This window comes from Poecile atricapillus, chromosome 3 (assembly GCF_030490865.1).
Source record: "Poecile atricapillus isolate bPoeAtr1 chromosome 3, bPoeAtr1.hap1, whole genome shotgun sequence".
Taxonomy (NCBI): domain Eukaryota; kingdom Metazoa; phylum Chordata; class Aves; order Passeriformes; family Paridae; genus Poecile; species Poecile atricapillus.
In genome coordinates, this window is record NC_081251.1 from 3,817,634 (window position 1) to 3,833,799 (window position 16,166).

Genomic DNA, 16,166 nt, shown 5'->3' on the forward strand with positions numbered 1-16,166 from the left:
AAGCTGGGACATGGTCTGTTCCCTATGACTCCCTTAAATAAAATTGCAGGCACACATGGACACAGAGTGATTTAATATAAATGACTGGCTCCTTGAAACTTCTATATCCAGGAGGGAAACAGAGAAAATATGACAACAACAGCACATTTTAGAGCCTCTGGCTCAATAATATATGTGAAAATACAGGGCCTTTTGCTAAGCCATCACTGCCCATGCCAGCTCTTACAGCTCCTGGCAGAGGTCTGAAAGTCCATTTCCTCACCATGTTCCTCACCATGCTCCTCAAAGATGTGGGCTCAATGAAATAAGGTTGGGAATAGTTTTCTTTGCCATCTGTATCCTCTTGCCCCTCCTCTAGCTTCTCATCCATCCACAAGAAGATTTTTGCTTGTTTCTTGTCCTGATATACTGAATTAATGATTTTTTAAAAAAAACCTGAAGCCCTTTCATGCCCTACACTCAACTTGCAGCAGCTGGTTCACCAGGCACAGACCTCTCTGCCCTCTGTGTGCAGTCAGAGCTCACCCCTGCTCTTGCTCTCCATCGTTTCAGTTTGCTGCTCTCGCCCAAGCAGTAAATAATTAATCACCCTCGTGACTTTGTTTCACTGATGACTTTTTGTTCGCCCTGTTTGCCTGAAAAAAAAACGTTCACTTGAAGTTCCCATGTCTCAGGAGTGGCATTTCTTGGCGACAAGAGTTAGGGATTAAGGGACCTCTACAGAGTTCTGGTGACACTTCCTCTGGTCCATTTTAGATATGACTGGGCCTTCACATGCATGGAAAAAGAGATTAGATTTTATTTTCAGATGCAGAAATAAGTTACAAGGTGATAAGAGAGGTGGAGACACCACACAGAAGTGGATTTGATGTGTTGAATCTGTGAAGTCAGAGAGATATGGATATCTTCGTAACCACATTCAGCAAGGTGACTGGCAGCAAGGGAAAATTTCATTAAACCAAGATCATTTTTGCAAGAATGAGTAATTTTAGACACCCTGTGCAGACTAGATTTGGGAGGAAGGTTCAGACTATGATATCATTGTTTTCAGACAGATCTAAGGGGTTGCTGGAGGGAATTTGGATCAGTCTCCTATGATAGCTTGGCACTACACAGCAGTGTCCCTTCCAGTCCTTTCTGTTTAATGACTTCTGCGACATTTGGTACAAATCTATGGCTAAAGTCACAAATAAAAGGTACAGAGAGCGACTCAGCTGTGAATCATGCTGGAAAAACTCCTGGGAGACTGAAGGAACTGCCATGTCTGCCAGTTTTATAGCCAGGAGGGGGAATATCCCTGACCCTTTCAGCCCTACTCTGTCTCTTCCTGCAGCCCTACAACTCTAACCCAAGCAAGGACTAAACCTCTGATCCTTTCCTGCATTCATCATCACAGAATGGTTTAGGTTGGAAAGGACCTTAAAGATCATCCTGTTCCAAGCCCCTGCCTGGGCAGGAATATTTTCCACTATCCCAGGTTGCTCCAAGCCCTGTCTAACCTGTCCTTGAACACTTCCAGGGATGGGGCAGCCACAGCTTTTCTGGACAATTGTCTCACCACCCTCACAGAGAAGGAGTTTTTCCAAATATCTCACCTAAACCTGCTCTCTTTCAGCTTGAAGCCATTGCCCCCTTGCCCTGTCACTCCATGCTCTGCTCTCCAAGGAGGAGTTTTCTCCTTTGCTCACCTTGCCTGGTGGCTGAGGGGGAGGACAAGCTGTCACAAGACCATGGCCAAGAGCCACGGGGCACCATCAGTTCCACATGGTTTACAACCCTGCAGATCCCAGGAACCCACCTCCCTCCTGCTCCAATCCCACGTCCTCCCGGGGCGCAGCCCACCAGCTGGCACCGGGTGGTTTGGCTGCTTGGGTTGGCCAGCAAGATGTGGTCATTGCTCAGGTATCTTCTAACGTGGGAGGTTGCAACATCTGCCTACATCACCAGTCTCCATGGGAACAGGGCAATGAACTCTCTGTTCTCCAGGCAGCCACTCCTCCACCCACCTCGTTCTGTCCCAGAGCCTTTATATGCAGAGGCACCACCTGTGCTCGGTCTCGGACAGCTTCTGTTCACACTGGTGTTGCCTCCATCCCTGAGAAAGCTGCCTTGCTGCCAGCTGCCAGTCATGAGAATCCTTTTCTTCCTCGTTGCTGTTCTCTTCTTCCTTTTCCAGGCTGCTCCAGGTAAGGCTGAAAGGAGATGAGACGGAGGCTGAAAGGGTTAACATGCAGAGAAGTTCATTAGATCCCAGTGCTGAGGGTCAGATCAGCTCTCTGCTCCTGGAATCCATGACTTTCCTATTCTAATACCTCTTCCCTGGTCATAGTCCATAGTCCATAATTTGCAAGCTATTGATTCGAGGTTCTTGATAGTCATACTGATGGTTTCTTTCTAGCACATGGGGATGGGGAAAAAAGGATAGTCCTGTGTTCACCTTTGTGCCAGAAAAGGTTTTGGAGCAGTGCCTTCATGTGGCACGTACAGAACACCTAGGGGATGAGGCACAGCCAGCATTGGTTCATGAAAAGCTGATCCTGCTTGACCAGCTTGATCTCCTCTATGATGAGATTGTCCCATTTAGTGGATTAGCTCTCGAGCTGGATTTTTGGTAAACCCCTGACACAGAAGTTTCCTGGGGAAACTGGCTGCTCCTGGCCTGGATGGGTGCACTGCTCACTGGGTTAAAAATTATCAGGATGGCCAGGCCCAGAGAGGTGTGGGGAATGGAGTTAAGTCCATCACCAGTGGTGCTCCCCAGGGCTCAGCACTGGGGCTGGTTCTGTTTGATATCTTCATGAGTGATCCAGATGAGGGGATTGAGGGTAACCTCAGCAGATTTGCAGATTACACCAAGTTAGGAGGAAGTGTGGATCTGCTGGAGGGCAGGAAGGCTCTGCAGAGGGATCTGGACAGGCTGGATCCATAGGATGAAGCAAATTGTGTGAGGGTCAACAAGGCCAAGTGCTGTTCACAACAAACCCCTGCAGGTCCAGGCTGGGGCAGAGTGGCTGAAAAATGTCCTGGAGGTGCTGCTGACACGAGCCAGGTGTGCCCAGGTGGGCAGGAGGCCAATGGCACCTGGGCTGTGCCAGCTCTGGGGTGGCAGCAGGAGCAGGGCAGTGCCTGTCCCCTGTGCTGGCACTGCTGGGACACCTCCAGTGCTGGGGACAGCTCTGGGACCCTCCTGACAAGAGAGACCTGGAGGGGCTGGAGCGTGTCCAGGGCAGGGAACAGAGCTGGGGAAGGGGCTGGAGCACCAGGAGAGGCTGAGGGAGCTGGGAAAGGGGCTCAGCCTGGAGAAAAGGAGGCTCAGGGGGGCCCTTCTGGCTCTGCACAACTCCCTGACAGGAGGGGACAGCCGGGGGGGTCGGGCTCTGCTGCCAGGGAACAGGGACAGGACAACAGAAAATGAAATCTAGTTGTACCTGGAGAGGTTTTTCTTGGATATTAGGAAACGTTTCTTCACCAGAAGAGGTCTCCAACCCTGGCATGGGCTGTCCAGGGCAGTGGTGGAGTCCCCATCCCTGCAGGGATTTAAAAGCTCTGTGGATGTGGCACTTGGGGATATGGTCAGTGCTGGGGAATGGTTGGACTGGATGGTCATGGAGGATCCAAGGACCATTTTCCAACCTGAACAATTCCCTGAGGATTTTACTGAGGGAATTCTTAGAATAATACTAAAGATGTAACCCAGCAACATGAGACCTTTCTCTTCTCACCTTCTCACCCACATGTGTATTCTGGATTAGAAGACCTTATCTGTTTTTGGGAAAAATGTTATCCTGACTGGCAGTTTTTACCTAAACTCTGTATTGGTCATGTGCATTAAGTGGGTTTGGAGGCCATGTATCATTCCAGGCTATTTGAGTGTTTTTGAAGCAGCTGAAGTTGTCTAAATTTGATTTGCAGTAGTCTCAAATTTGTACCAGCTTTCTTAGTCTATCAAATGTCTGTCTACTCAAAGAAAAATTGTAGAACCATTGAGACAAAATCTGTACTAAATGTTTTGGGATTGCTTTCTTGGGCTTTTCCTACTTGATGCACCACAAAATATATTATTTATATCAAAAAACCCTGTGACCCCTGAAATGGCTGCAGGACTGGTACAATTCCAGTAGAACCTCTGGGGAAAGGGCCACCAGTTATTTTCTACCTCTTCATAGAGATTATATGCATAAAACTCTACAGGGCTTTTTCATTTAAGAGATAAGGGAAACCAAGGTCTAATGGTAGCTTTAAAATCAGCTGAGTGACATCAAAAACATGTAATCCTTGAATAATATGTGATTAAGAGAAAGGACTCAGGAACCACTGGGACAAAGTGGTTGCAATGTGGTAGACTTGATTTAGAATAAAGTTCTGATGCCTTTCAAATTAGGGATGGAATCCAGTTCGATGACAAAAGCTTAACACAGTGCCAGGTAAATCTCATGCCTCAAGCCTCCAGTCCTCTGTCAGGACAAACAAGGATGAATTTTCCCTATTTTTTTTGCAGCTTACAGCCAGGAAACCGCTGACACCCTCGCCTGCCGGCAGAGCCGGGGCTCCTGCTCCTTCATGCCCTGCTCTGCTCCTCTGGTTGACATCGGGACCTGCCGCGGTGGGAAGCTAAGATGCTGCAAATGGTAAGAGGAATCCCTCCAGGGAAGTGCTGCTGCACCAAAAGCAAGCAGAATCACTGGCCTTTTCCCTTCTTCAGCATCAGAGCCCCTTCTCCAGCCCGCTACAACCTCCAAAAAGTACCTGCTAATTCCTGGGGGGTTGTGTGTGGTGAAAACAAGGCAGAGCCTTTGTGGTGTTGAAATATTGCAGAGGGAAGGAGAGAGTGTTTACAAGAGTGACAGGACAAGGGGCAATGGCGTCAATCTGACAGAGAGTGGATCTGGATTGGATGTCAGGAAGAAATATGTCACTGTGAGGGTGGTCAGGCCCTGGAACAGGTTTCCCAGAGAAGCTGTGGCTGCCCCATCCCTGGAAATGTCCAAGGCCAGCTTGGATGGGGCTTGGAATAACCTGGGATAGTGGAAGATGTTCCTGGTATTCTGGGGCTTCAGCAGCCACAAATGAGTAGCTGTGGTGTGTGCTGAGAGGTGTCAGCCCCATCCTGTCTTTTATTTGGGTTGTCTTATGGCCAGAAACACAGGTCCAGCTCACAAGAGTCTTCAGCTGTCTTTACCCTCACGTGTCCCTTGACATCTCCAGCAGTCTGAGGTGTCAAGGTATGATTTGTTTCTTTGGTGGGTGAGCTAAAGACCTGACTTTTCTTTTCAGGACCCCCAGCTCCTAAACCTGACACCTCACTGACCACTCAGACAAGAGCTCTGGACATCTGAGACATCCCCCATCTTTTGACATCGATGGATCCTGTCTGGGTGCCCTGGGGAGCCTTTCCCGTGCGGGTGGAGGCCCTCAGGAGCACAGGAACATCTGAGGAGGAGTTCTTGTCCAATAAAGATATTTGCAGTTTCAATTCTAATAAAAGCAAGTTCTTGTGAAACCATGTTGCTGATACTTGTTCATGTATGCCAGAATGGTTTTTTGTTGTTTTTATTGTCTATAAAAATCACCCTGTAAATGAATTTTATTTAACGACATTAAGTCCATGTGCCACCAAGTCCTGGCAAATCATCCTGTGTCACAGTGATTTGTGTGGCAACATTTATATTAATAACTGGAAAAGCATTAGAGTTCATTCCAGCCCAGAGCTGGGATTCGGGAGACAGGGTCAGTCCTCTGCTCCTCTCCAGGGCTGCATCTGCCAGCCCAACCTGAAATATTTGGAATACAGAGAAACCTCAGGGTGGCAGAAGGGCTTGAAACTGTGTGACCACATTCACAAAATTCTGCTCCTGCTGTCTCTGTTTAGGGTAGACCAGTATCATGTCCATGAAATTTAATTTCTCTGGATCCTAAACTGCTCAAGCTGGTTTTCCCTGCACTGCTCTGTCTGGAAACAGTGGGCTGTGTGTCCATCAGCCTGGATTCTCGTCACCAAGACTCATCCCCTCCTTCCTCATCCCTAACATCCCCAGTGCCAAGGCCAGAAGGATTTGAGACAAGGGGTGACCCAAAGTGTCCATGCCATGAGCTGCTGGATGTTTTCAGGACTTCCGTGGGTGCTCAGCCTGATCAGTTTGTGCCAGCTCTCCACTGGCCTAATCATCACACAATCATGGAATGGGTTGGGTGGGAAAGGACCTTAAAGATCATCCAGGTCCACCCCAGCCATGGGCAGGGACACCTTCCACTGTCCCAGGTTGTTCCAAGTCCTGTCCAACCTGGCCTTGAAGTTATTCTTAATCAAATTAATAATGATTAGGACAAGGACATACTCCTGTCGCCACATGGGTTTGTTTTCCTCCCCTTTTCTTGGATAAGTTTACCACAAGGCACATTCACACTGATTGCAGGTGAGACCTTCCAAGAGAAACACAGCAGTGAGTTATTCCTCACAGAGATTGTTCCTCACTGGCATAAGGAGATTGTTCCTCACAGGAATAAGGAGGTTATACCTCACAGGGATAATGATCAAACACAGATCTTCCAGAGCATCTTTATTAAAATTTATTGAGATGTGTAGACTATGAAATATAAACACCTTAGCTGAGCATTCTGGCGTTACATTATTTTTGACTTCAAAGGGAAAATAAAATGATAACAATAATAAAAGAATAGCTGTTCTAAGGGCCAAAAGAATAACTTTGCATCCTCTCATGGGCACAGACTCCTGCATGCTGGTGACCTCTCTGGGACAGATGTTGGTTGACACAATAAAATTTCATCAGCAAAACATTTTTAAAAATGAAAAAATATTGGTCTTTTCTGGGTTGTTCAAGAATTGCTTTGGAGTTTCTTCAGGTCATTAAGGCTGTTTGTGGAGGGGTTTGTTCTCTTTCTGTTGTTCACATTGTGGCAAGTGCTTGTATGTGCCAAATGCCTGTATATTTTCTGCTCAGAATTCCAGATTTTCCAATGGGATGATGCATCCCTTAAATTACCAGAAGCTCTGGTTAGCCCATCTGAGATGTCAGTGGCCATTAGTCATACTGCAAAAAAAAAAAAAGGGGAAGAAACTTTCAGATTTTGTACTTACAACCAGGAAAGGAATAAAATAAATGCACAGAAGGGACTGAATGAGCATCAAGGGCAGATATTCCTGAATCCAACTCTTCAGGATATTCACAGTCCTGCTGCTGCTGAATTTTAATCATAAATCACTTTTCTATTTTAATTAATAATGAACTGGCCACACTCTGTGCCTGAAGCTTCCTACTCCTCTTGGAATTTGTGGTATGGAAAAGAGTTTCTGCTGCTCATATTTTGTTTTTAACATCTCTTGCTACTAATATTGAACACAGTTTAAGTAAGAGTCTCCAAAAATAAAAATGTCTGCAGCATTTTACAGGGTAAAAAAGAAACAGAAAATGAAATGTTGGAATCAGTGGAGGCAGAGTGTAAATATTCAGGAATATTTGTTGCTGCAGTTTCATATTGGAATAAATATATGGGTGAACTTTAGGATTCCAGTAAGGAATTTGAGGGGGAAAAGAATAAACTCTTCATAGAATTAAAGAATTATTTTGATTTGGAGGGACCTAAAAGACCACCTGGTTCCAATTCCCTACCAGGGGCAGGGACACCTTTCAATAGACCAAATATTTTGTTTTTTTCTAAAAGAGGAAATTTATGGAGAAAAAAAACTCTGTGAGAACATGACTTTCAGGCTGTTCTTCCAACTATGGAACCAGGCAGCCTTTGCAAGGTGGAACATGCAGGTTTCTACGAATTTGACCCAAAAACCCCAGGTCTCAGGACAGTGTGCACATCAAGAGATGTGTCCTTTGGAGCCAGTACCACTCATCATGAGCAGCTTGAAGCAGCTAATGGGAACAGCAACAAAAAGAGTTCATCTCTGGATAATTAATTCTCTCTGCCAAAGAGGTTTCACTGTGATCTTTCCCACGAGGCACTTGAGCTCGTGTCATTAATGCTGCAGGGGGAAGCAGTGAGGAAATCCTCAGGAAATCCTACATCTGAGTGTGCAGAGTCTCTGCTCTTTGCCAGCTTGTGCTGGAGGAATTTTCCATCTAAAGGTCAGACTGGATGTATAAAAATGGGTAATAAATGAGTAATAAACCCCAAGAAATCCCTGGAAATGTTCAAGGCCAGGTTGGATGGGGCTTGGAGCAACTGGGTCTTGTTGAAGGTGTCCAGGATAATGGGGGTGGAATAGATGACTTTGAAAGGCCCTTTCCAATCCAAGCCCTTCTGTGAGTGTGTGATCCATCATATCCTGGACTCACCACGGTCCTACAGCAGGGAATTCCCTGCTGGCAGCGTCCAAAGGGTCTGGTGTAGGGCTGGGGACAGTGGTCCCGGGAACAGACCCCCCCAGCCTGTCTGCACTGCCCCTCTGTGTTGGGGGCACGCAGGAAACCTGGGCAGAATGAAAAATAAAACAATGCAGAGTTGTGATCTTCCTTCCCAAAGAAGAATAAGAACAATCCAGGCTATTGCATGGCAGCAATGTTGAAGTTTACCTGCAGGCTGGCCACTTCCACACCATTAAATCCCCTTATTTTCCAAACTGGGAGGGCTCAGTGCATCCAATGGACCCATTTGGTGTCTGGTCACTGCTAAAAACGTGCCCAACACGCTGGCAGCACTTTGGCATAGGCAAAAGGGACTAAACCCATTTCTATTTCTATTTCTATTTCTATTTCTATTTCTATTTCTATTTCTATTTCTATTTCTATTTCTATTTCTATTTCTATTTCTATTTCTATTTCTATTTCTATTTCTATTTCTATTTCTATTTCTATTTCTATTTCTATTTCTATTATTTATATTTACTTATTCCTACTCTTCCTATTCCCATTCCTATTCCTATTCCTATTCCTATTCCTATTCCTATTCCTATTCCTATTCCTATTCCTATTCCTATTCCTATTCCTATTCCTATTCCTATTCCTATTCCTATTCCTATTCCTATTCCTCTTATTTCTGCTTTTATTTCTATCCCTATTCCTATTTCTTATTTTTTTCCATACTCAGAATTTTCCCTCTGCATTACCTTAAGAGTTTATTTAACTCTTACCTGAAGTGCCCTGCAGCATTAAGAGGAGCACAGCAAAGAAAAAGGCAAAGATTTTCATGTCCAAATTCAGTGGCACCAAATACAACAGATGCTAAGAAAAAAACAAAAAGAAGCCAAATACATTTGCATTTGCATTTGCATTTGCAACCTAGCACAAACATTATTAATGACAAATTACCTGGAATTTTTTAATAAAAATTGGCATTTATATAATAGAGTAAATGTTCTAAAATGAATCTACAGAAATAACAGTTTTTAAATAAAATATAAAATTGAATGCATACTGCATAAGATTGATAAAATGTATTTATTACTATAAATATTTTTATTAATTTTTTTTATTTGAGCAACTCTGCTGAGTCTGGCTGGAATGGAGTTCACTTTAATCATGGCAGCCCATACAGTGCAGTGCTTCACGTTCAAAGCAAGTTTCTTAATTACTAAAATATGCAAATTAACTAAAATATGCATTTTATTTAATTAATAGCTTAAGCCTTTCAAATTCCTTTGAATATAAACACTCAAAAACTTTAATTATTCAAATAATGGTATTTTTTTTGGCTTACAAGCCAGTAATTACTCCTTGAAATATCTTTACAGAAAATCTAAGGAGCCATCTATCCATCCTGGAAGCCCTGAATTTTCTCTCCACCATCATTTCTTGCTGCAGATTCCAGCTACCTTTGGAAAATAATGCTAATTTAATAGTTAAGAATCACCATCACTGAGCATAATAATCAGCCAAATGCATTACTGAAATACCAAGCACTGACCATTTCAGATACTCATGGGGATTTAATTAAGCTGCAATATTCTGCATCTTGGATGATTAATTTCTTTTTAGAGCAACAAGTTTTATCAAAAATCATGTGTTTTTCTCCTCTTTGGTTGAAACTGGTGTGAAAACTGCACTTTTGGCTCACCCAAGAGGAGCAGAGGAGAAGGGGCCAGCGGGTCCTACCTGGTTCTGCTCCAGGGGATCTTTGCAGAGTGATGTCTCACCCCAGAACCACTGTTTTTATATATTCTGTGGATGACAGAGCCGCCACAGACCAGCTGGCCAAGGCCATGGACTTGTCACAGCAATTCCCAGCAGCTGAAATGTCACTTCCCAGCAGCTGACGGGGGACAGTGACCGCTCGTGAACTCCCTCCCCTTTCCCTGGAACATGAGATGGCTCTTCCCAAAAACACCTCACCCCCAGTGTGCCCAACACATTGATCCCTCGTGGGCGGAGGAAAACGATGGCCTGGGACACACAGGCTGGGATCCAGGGACACCTGACCCTGCAGAGCTGTCTCTGGAGCCTGGAGATGCATCCACAGCCCCTTAACAGCTGAATTCGGGAAGCTCAGATTTTGCAATGACTCTCCCGTGTGAAATACAGGTGAGACCCCTCTGTGTTCACAGAATCCCAGAATGGTTTGGGTTGGAAGGGACCTTAAAGCTCATCCCATTCCACACCCTGCCATGGCCAGGGACACCTTACCCTATCCCAGGTTGCTCCAAGTCCCAACCTGGCCTTGGACACTTCCAGGGATCCAGGGACAGCCACAGCTTCTCTGGGCACCCTGTGCCAGGGCCTCCCCACCCTCACAGCCGAGAATTCCTTCCCAATATCCCATCCATCCCTGCCCTCTGGCAGTGGGAAGCCATTCCCTGTGTCCTGTCCCTCCATCCCTTGTCCCCAGTCCCTCTCCAGCTCTCCTGGAGCCCCTTTAGGCCCTGGAAGGGGCTCTGAGCTCTCCCTGGATCCTTCCCTAGGTGAGCACCCCCAGCTCTCCCAGCCTGGCTCCAGAGCAGAGGGGCTCCAGCCCTTGGAACATCTCCGTGGCCTCCTCTGGACTCTCTCCAGCAGCTCCATGTCCTTATGTTGGGTGGGGACCCCAGGTAGGATGCCACAGGAGCAGATTGCCCTCCCTTGACCTGCCAGTCACTCTTTCATTCTCATGGATTTGCCGCATCTGTGTTCTGCTTGCCCCACAGAAAATACTTCTATTTGAATAATTAACTCCAGGGAAGTATCCTCTTCCACACAGCCTTTCTGATTCCAGGTGGCCAAAGGAAACAACTTTCACAAAAAATGTTTTGATCAAATATGTGCCCTCAGAGGATCTGGACTGATGAAACTGATGGCAGCACTGGCTTAACCTGAACCCTGAAGGCACCTGTGAGCCCAGATGTTGTGTTTTCATTGTTATACCACCAGGAAAAAACCCAACATTCCTGTTCTTCAAAGAGCATTCATCTAGCGGGGTCTCCCCCAGAAGATGGCAATGAAGAGCTAACACTGAAATTCCCCACCAGCAACCTTCTTCAGTGAAGGGTACGGAAATTATTCTGGCAGCAGGGGTTTATGGATTTTTTGTCTTAATTATGCTGATGTCTTTTGATTCCCTGCGCTGATATGTGAGTGAATGATGTTTTCTGACAGGCTAGACTGAAAAGCCCTCCCTGTTCTGCAGTCTGCTGTGGACTCCTGTGATGGACAAGAAACCAGAAACCAGTTACTGCTCTCAAAATCATATTGACAGGACTCGAGGAAGTGGAATGAAGCTGAATTGAGAGAGGTTTATGTTGGATATCAGGAAAAGTTCTTCACCCAGAGGGTGGCTGGGCCCTAAACAGGCTCCCCAGAAAAAGACAGCTATTTAAAAACCCATTCTTGTATAATTTAATTGGAAGAATGTGTATATTTCCTTTATAACATGGAAGAGCATTTGTTTCTATTATTTGGATTTTGATTTTGTTCTTTGAAAAAAAAAACCAAAAAAACTTAAATAACTCAAGTGATGAACTGTAAAGAAGCGGACACTGCGAATATTAAATGTATTAATGAGTTTTTAGAGGTACAGAGCTCTGTACTGAGATTTTGGGTTAACCTCCTGAAAAGGAGGTTAAAATAGGATGAAATTATTCTTTCTTCCTGTTGTTCCACTTTGTACATGTGCTGCCTGCCCAAAGTGGAACAAAACAGATCCAGGCTCAAATACCAGGGTTTGGACAAGATCTTTAACTAATTAATTTTATTTGTTCTTATGATTGATGGTAAAGCTCCTTTAAATATCTTAAATACTATAGTTTAACTATAATTTTAATTCCAATATACTGTTATTGACTCTAAGCATTGTTTTGGCCACTCATGATCACAAAAGTGATACATTTCACCTGTTTCTTGGCAGTTAAACACATGCAATTAAAGAATGAATATTGCAAATCAATTAATATTGCATCCTGAAAGCATTTTGACCACTGAATGTCTTACTCAGTTCCCTTTTCCTGCGGTACTGCAAAGGACATTGTGTGGAGCCCCCCAAATTATGTTCTCCAAGTGTAAATATATATTTGTATGCCTGTGCATGTAATCTATAAATATTCCAAGATAAACAAAGGCCAAATTTACTCAACTGCTTTCTATTTTATCTTTGCTGAAGAACATGCAAACAGAGAAGAATAATCCAGATATTCTAACCTGTGAATTGCTCAGGAATAGTCAGTATATTAATTTCAGTAATTGTTAATTTAAACATAGACAAATGCTATAATGATATTTCTTGCTCTCCTGTCTCTTTACAGCCCTCCTAGCAAATCAACACTAATGTAGCCATATTTGTATATAAAATATTTTTAAAATGAATATGTGGAAGGACTCTTCTAAATCCCAGTTTATTTTTTATCACTCAGCACATCACTTTGTTCCCAGTGAACATCCAGGTCTCAGTTCCTTTGCCCACACTTAGATAAGTGCTTCCTGAGATGCCCCTGTGTCCCAACCCTCCTCCCTGGCTTGCTCTCCTCTCTCCTGACCCTTTTCCACCAGTCCCAGGAGGGGATCTCAGCCAGCCCAGAGCTCCCTAAATCACTCTAGGAGATGGTGTGAAGGCCACTGGGTTAAACCCTGTGTGTCCATATGTCACCTCAGCTTACCTGTGACAATGGGATGTCCCCAGACACTTGAAGCAATGAGGATCCTTCAACTTCTCTCTGCCATCCTCTTCCTCCAGCGTCCTCTGCACAAATGACAGGAAGGATGATAGACCTTTGGTATGATTGCCCAACATTTGTCCTCACAGCACCTCCACACCTGGCAAAAAATGGCATGAAATCCCTGTGGGAACAGCTCTGCTGTCCATCCACTGACCTTGGACAGCCCTGTGGAAAACTGCCCAGACCTGACTTGGCCAAACCCTGCCTGGAAATCCCATCTGCTCTTGGGTATTTTGAGCAGTGATGTGGAGTGAGCTGCCCCTGCTCCCCTTGGGAATTGAACCTCTCCCACAGGAAAAAACCCCCAGCTCAGGGAAGGCACAAGCAAACAGAGTTTGCCAGTTGCTTCCAAAACACTGGAAATAAAAGGATAAAAGTGCTGCTTGGAGAGCCAAAGAGCAAAATTGAACTTTACATCTCTAAAGCATCAGCAATATTTATCAGTGCTTCCCTGACTGCATTGTAAAGCTGTGATTTATCCCATGTGGAGTTGGCCCATCTGAGAACAAACCCCAGATTTCGCTAACCTGAAGGTGGACATCTGAGCTGCCTTTTCATTCAGGACACTCGAGCAGCTGTAAAGCTGATATACATTGAAAAAGATATTCCCAGCACTGAGATTTCTTAAAATCCACATCGATTTCCACAGCCCTGTCCTCTTCCTTACGCAGTTTTGAGATCCCTCCTAGGCATCAAGGTTTCTGGTTGTCCTGGATCCTTGGTCCAGAAGATCTGTAGAGCACCACAGCAGTCACCAGGGGAAGCTGGTGACATTACCAGTGATTATTTTCCAGGGAAGGAGAGGAAATTTTTCCCTGTGAGGCTGGTAAGGCCCTGGCACAGGCTGCCCAGAGAAGCTGTGGCTGTCCCATCCCTGGAGGTGTTCAAGGCTGGGATAGACAGGGCTCTGAGCAACGTGGCACAGTGGAAGGTGTCCCTGCCCATGGCAGGGTGTGGAACTGGATGATCTTTAAGGTCCCTTCCTGGGATTCTACACCTGAGGAGCCCTCAGGATCAGAAGGAGCACTCACCGCATGTTGCCAGAAATTTTACATTACCCTGTGGTCTAATGTGCCTTACACAAACTTGGGTGATCTAAGATGGGTTGCACAAAGATCAGGGGCTCTGTGGTGAAAGCAGTCTCTAAGAGGACCTTCCTTTCTCATTGGAAGAAACCAATAAAGGCTGGAAAAGGCTTTAATTTCATTGGCCAATGACTGCATTGGGTCATCCCCAACCCTTTATAGGCGTGTTTGGGTCTGGTGCATCCACGGGAGAACAGAAGCGGCAGCGATCCTCCACCTCCTCCTCGGGTAACTCTGCCTGGTTCTGTAGAGCCACCCTCACCTCTCCATCTTTAGAAATCTCTTTTCCTTTCATCAGTCTCAACCTTCTGCTTTGATTTCTCTCTCTTTACTCCAGCAAGTGCCTCCTGTGTGTACATGCTCTGTAGAGCCATGGATTGGCTGCTTGCAGGGCTTCTGGGTTGGTGGGTTTGGTGATCTCCAAGAGGAACAGAGACCTGGAAACTTTCCCTTGAGACATCAGAGACAGAAATGTCTATTTTACTCCAAAAACACACCCAGCCAGCACAGCAGAGAGCTTTGCCTTTTGACTCATGTCTTGCCTGAATGCAGTAACATTTTGAATGAGTTGCTACCTTAATTAATATTGGTTCATTCTCTGAACTCTTTGTGTACTTCAATATGTGGAAGGGGAATAATTTGTATGCCTATGCTGTACCAGAGTAACCTGCCTGGTGCTGAAGAGATCTAGGATATCCTTTTTTCACTGCAGTTAAACCAAAATTAAAAGAAGAAAAAAAAGGAAAATCAGAATCAAAAAACCATAGAATCCCAGAATAACTTAGGTTTTGAGCAAATCCAGGAGTTTCTAGTCTGAATCTGTGCTTAAAGTGGTACTAATTAGGTCAGGCTGTTTAGAGATGCATTCCCTGAAATTGCTAATATCTCCAAGGATGAAGTTTTCACTCTGCTCTTTGTCCAAATCCACTGGACAAAGATTTTGGCTTTGGTGTCTCAGGGCACATTTTTACAGCAGTTCCTCATCTCCTGGTCAGGTGAGAATGCTCTGTCCAGTGTTGTTCAACCTTGTGCTCTCTGCTCAGTGCAGGTAAAGAATTCACATCCCAGCTGTGGCCATGAGGATCCTTCACATGCTCCTGGTTGTCCTCTTGCTGATGCTCCAAGGGGCTGCAGGTAAGGAGTGAGGGGAGTAAATAAGAAGAATGTATTCACTTTTGGTCACTTTCATGGTAAACAGTTTCTCTTTGTGCTGTGCAGGACAACAAGTGTTTCCTAGGCTAGATAATTCCTGTTTGGCCCAAAACGGACGCTGCTTCCCAGGGATTTGTCGTCGTCCGTATTACTGGATTGGAGAGTGTAGAAATGGATATTCTTGCTGCAGAAGGTGAGTAGAAATGCAGGGATCTCTGTGGGAATGGCTCCTTTCCTCTTTACCTTTTCTCCAGAGCAACATCTCAGAGGCACAGCTCCCGCCACCTGTCTCACTTCTCTGGTGCCAAACCTGCTGGCATAGAGGGGGAATTCACATCTCATGGCAGCCTCTGCTCTGATCCCATGAGATAAGGAAAACAACTCTGCAGAAAACCTACAGGTGGGTAGCCTGAACCTCTCTTTTCTTCATGCAGGGGATGGAGTAGATGAAGAGTCCCTGGATTTGCCTTGGAAATCCTGCTTCTACTGAAAGGCTCCTGGGAATCACCCTGAACCCCTCGCTCCTGTTGGCACCAGTTCCTGCAGCAATGAAAAGCTGTCACAGTCTTCCCTTGCAGTGAAGCAAAGATCACAAAAGTGAACCAGACAACACTGTGGAAACTATTTCTTTCCTCACCCTTAATAAAATCAGTTATGGTGGCATTCATGTGGTTGAACCTTGATTCTTTGTAGGGAAGGAGGGAAACATTTTCCTTGTGAGGGTGGTGAGGCCCTGGTACAGGTTGCCAAGAGAAGCTGTGGCTGCCCCTGGATCCCTGGAAGTGTCCAAGGCCAGACTAGACAGGACTTGGAGCAACCTGGGATAGTGGAAGTTGTTCTTG

At 45.2% G+C, this 16,166-nt stretch overlaps 2 protein-coding genes and 1 long non-coding RNA gene across 4 annotated transcripts; 2 read left to right on the forward strand and 1 right to left on the reverse strand.

The window, feature by feature from the left end:
- The first annotated feature begins 2,025 nt into the window (after nt 1-2,025).
- On the forward strand, nt 2,026-5,500 carry LOC131577922 (gallinacin-9). Of its 2 annotated transcripts, XM_058836160.1 has the most exons (3): nt 2,026-2,186; nt 4,499-4,628; nt 5,275-5,500. In XM_058836160.1, the coding sequence occupies exons 1-3, from the start codon at nt 2,129-2,131 to the stop codon at nt 5,288-5,290; spliced, it is 204 nt and encodes a 67-aa protein (XP_058692143.1). In that variant the 5' UTR covers nt 2,026-2,128; the 3' UTR covers nt 5,291-5,500. The 2 variants fall into 2 exon arrangements, with proteins under 2 accessions (XP_058692143.1, XP_058692144.1); XM_058836161.1 differs by lacking the exon at nt 5,275-5,500 and having other exon boundaries at nt 4,499-4,632.
- Nucleotides 5,501-8,392: 2,892 nt separating this feature from the next.
- Nucleotides 8,393-13,186, reverse strand: LOC131577924 (uncharacterized). Its single transcript, XR_009277333.1, has 3 exons — nt 13,028-13,186; nt 9,101-9,191; nt 8,393-8,440 (listed from the first exon to the last, which is right to left on the reverse strand). It is a non-coding gene; the product is annotated as an uncharacterized LOC131577924 (long non-coding RNA).
- Nucleotides 10,063-15,521, forward strand: LOC131577923 (ostricacin-3-like). The gene is made up of 4 exons (XM_058836162.1): nt 10,063-10,487; nt 10,865-10,990; nt 15,216-15,306; nt 15,391-15,521. The coding sequence occupies exons 3-4, from the start codon at nt 15,249-15,251 to the stop codon at nt 15,519-15,521; spliced, it is 189 nt and encodes a 62-aa protein (XP_058692145.1). The 5' UTR covers nt 10,063-10,487; nt 10,865-10,990; nt 15,216-15,248.
- The last annotated feature ends 645 nt before the right edge of the window (nt 15,522-16,166 follow it).

What these genes read in the sequence shown, in the direction of transcription:
- LOC131577923 (XM_058836162.1), top strand. Translation starts at nt 15,249, where the DNA reads ATGAGGATCCTTCACATGCTCCTGGTTGTCCTCTTGCTGATGCTCCAA. An exon ending in GATGCTCCAAGGGGCTGCAG is followed by an intron (nt 15,307 to 15,390) that starts GTAAGGAGTGAG and finishes TGTGCTGTGCAG; the next exon opens with GACAACAAGTGTTTCCTAGG.
- LOC131577922 (XM_058836160.1), top strand. Translation starts at nt 2,129, where the DNA reads ATGAGAATCCTTTTCTTCCTCGTTGCTGTTCTCTTCTTCCTTTTCCAG. An exon ending in CCTTTTCCAGGCTGCTCCAG is followed by an intron (nt 2,187 to 4,498) that starts GTAAGGCTGAAA and finishes TTTTTTTTGCAG; the next exon opens with CTTACAGCCAGGAAACCGCT.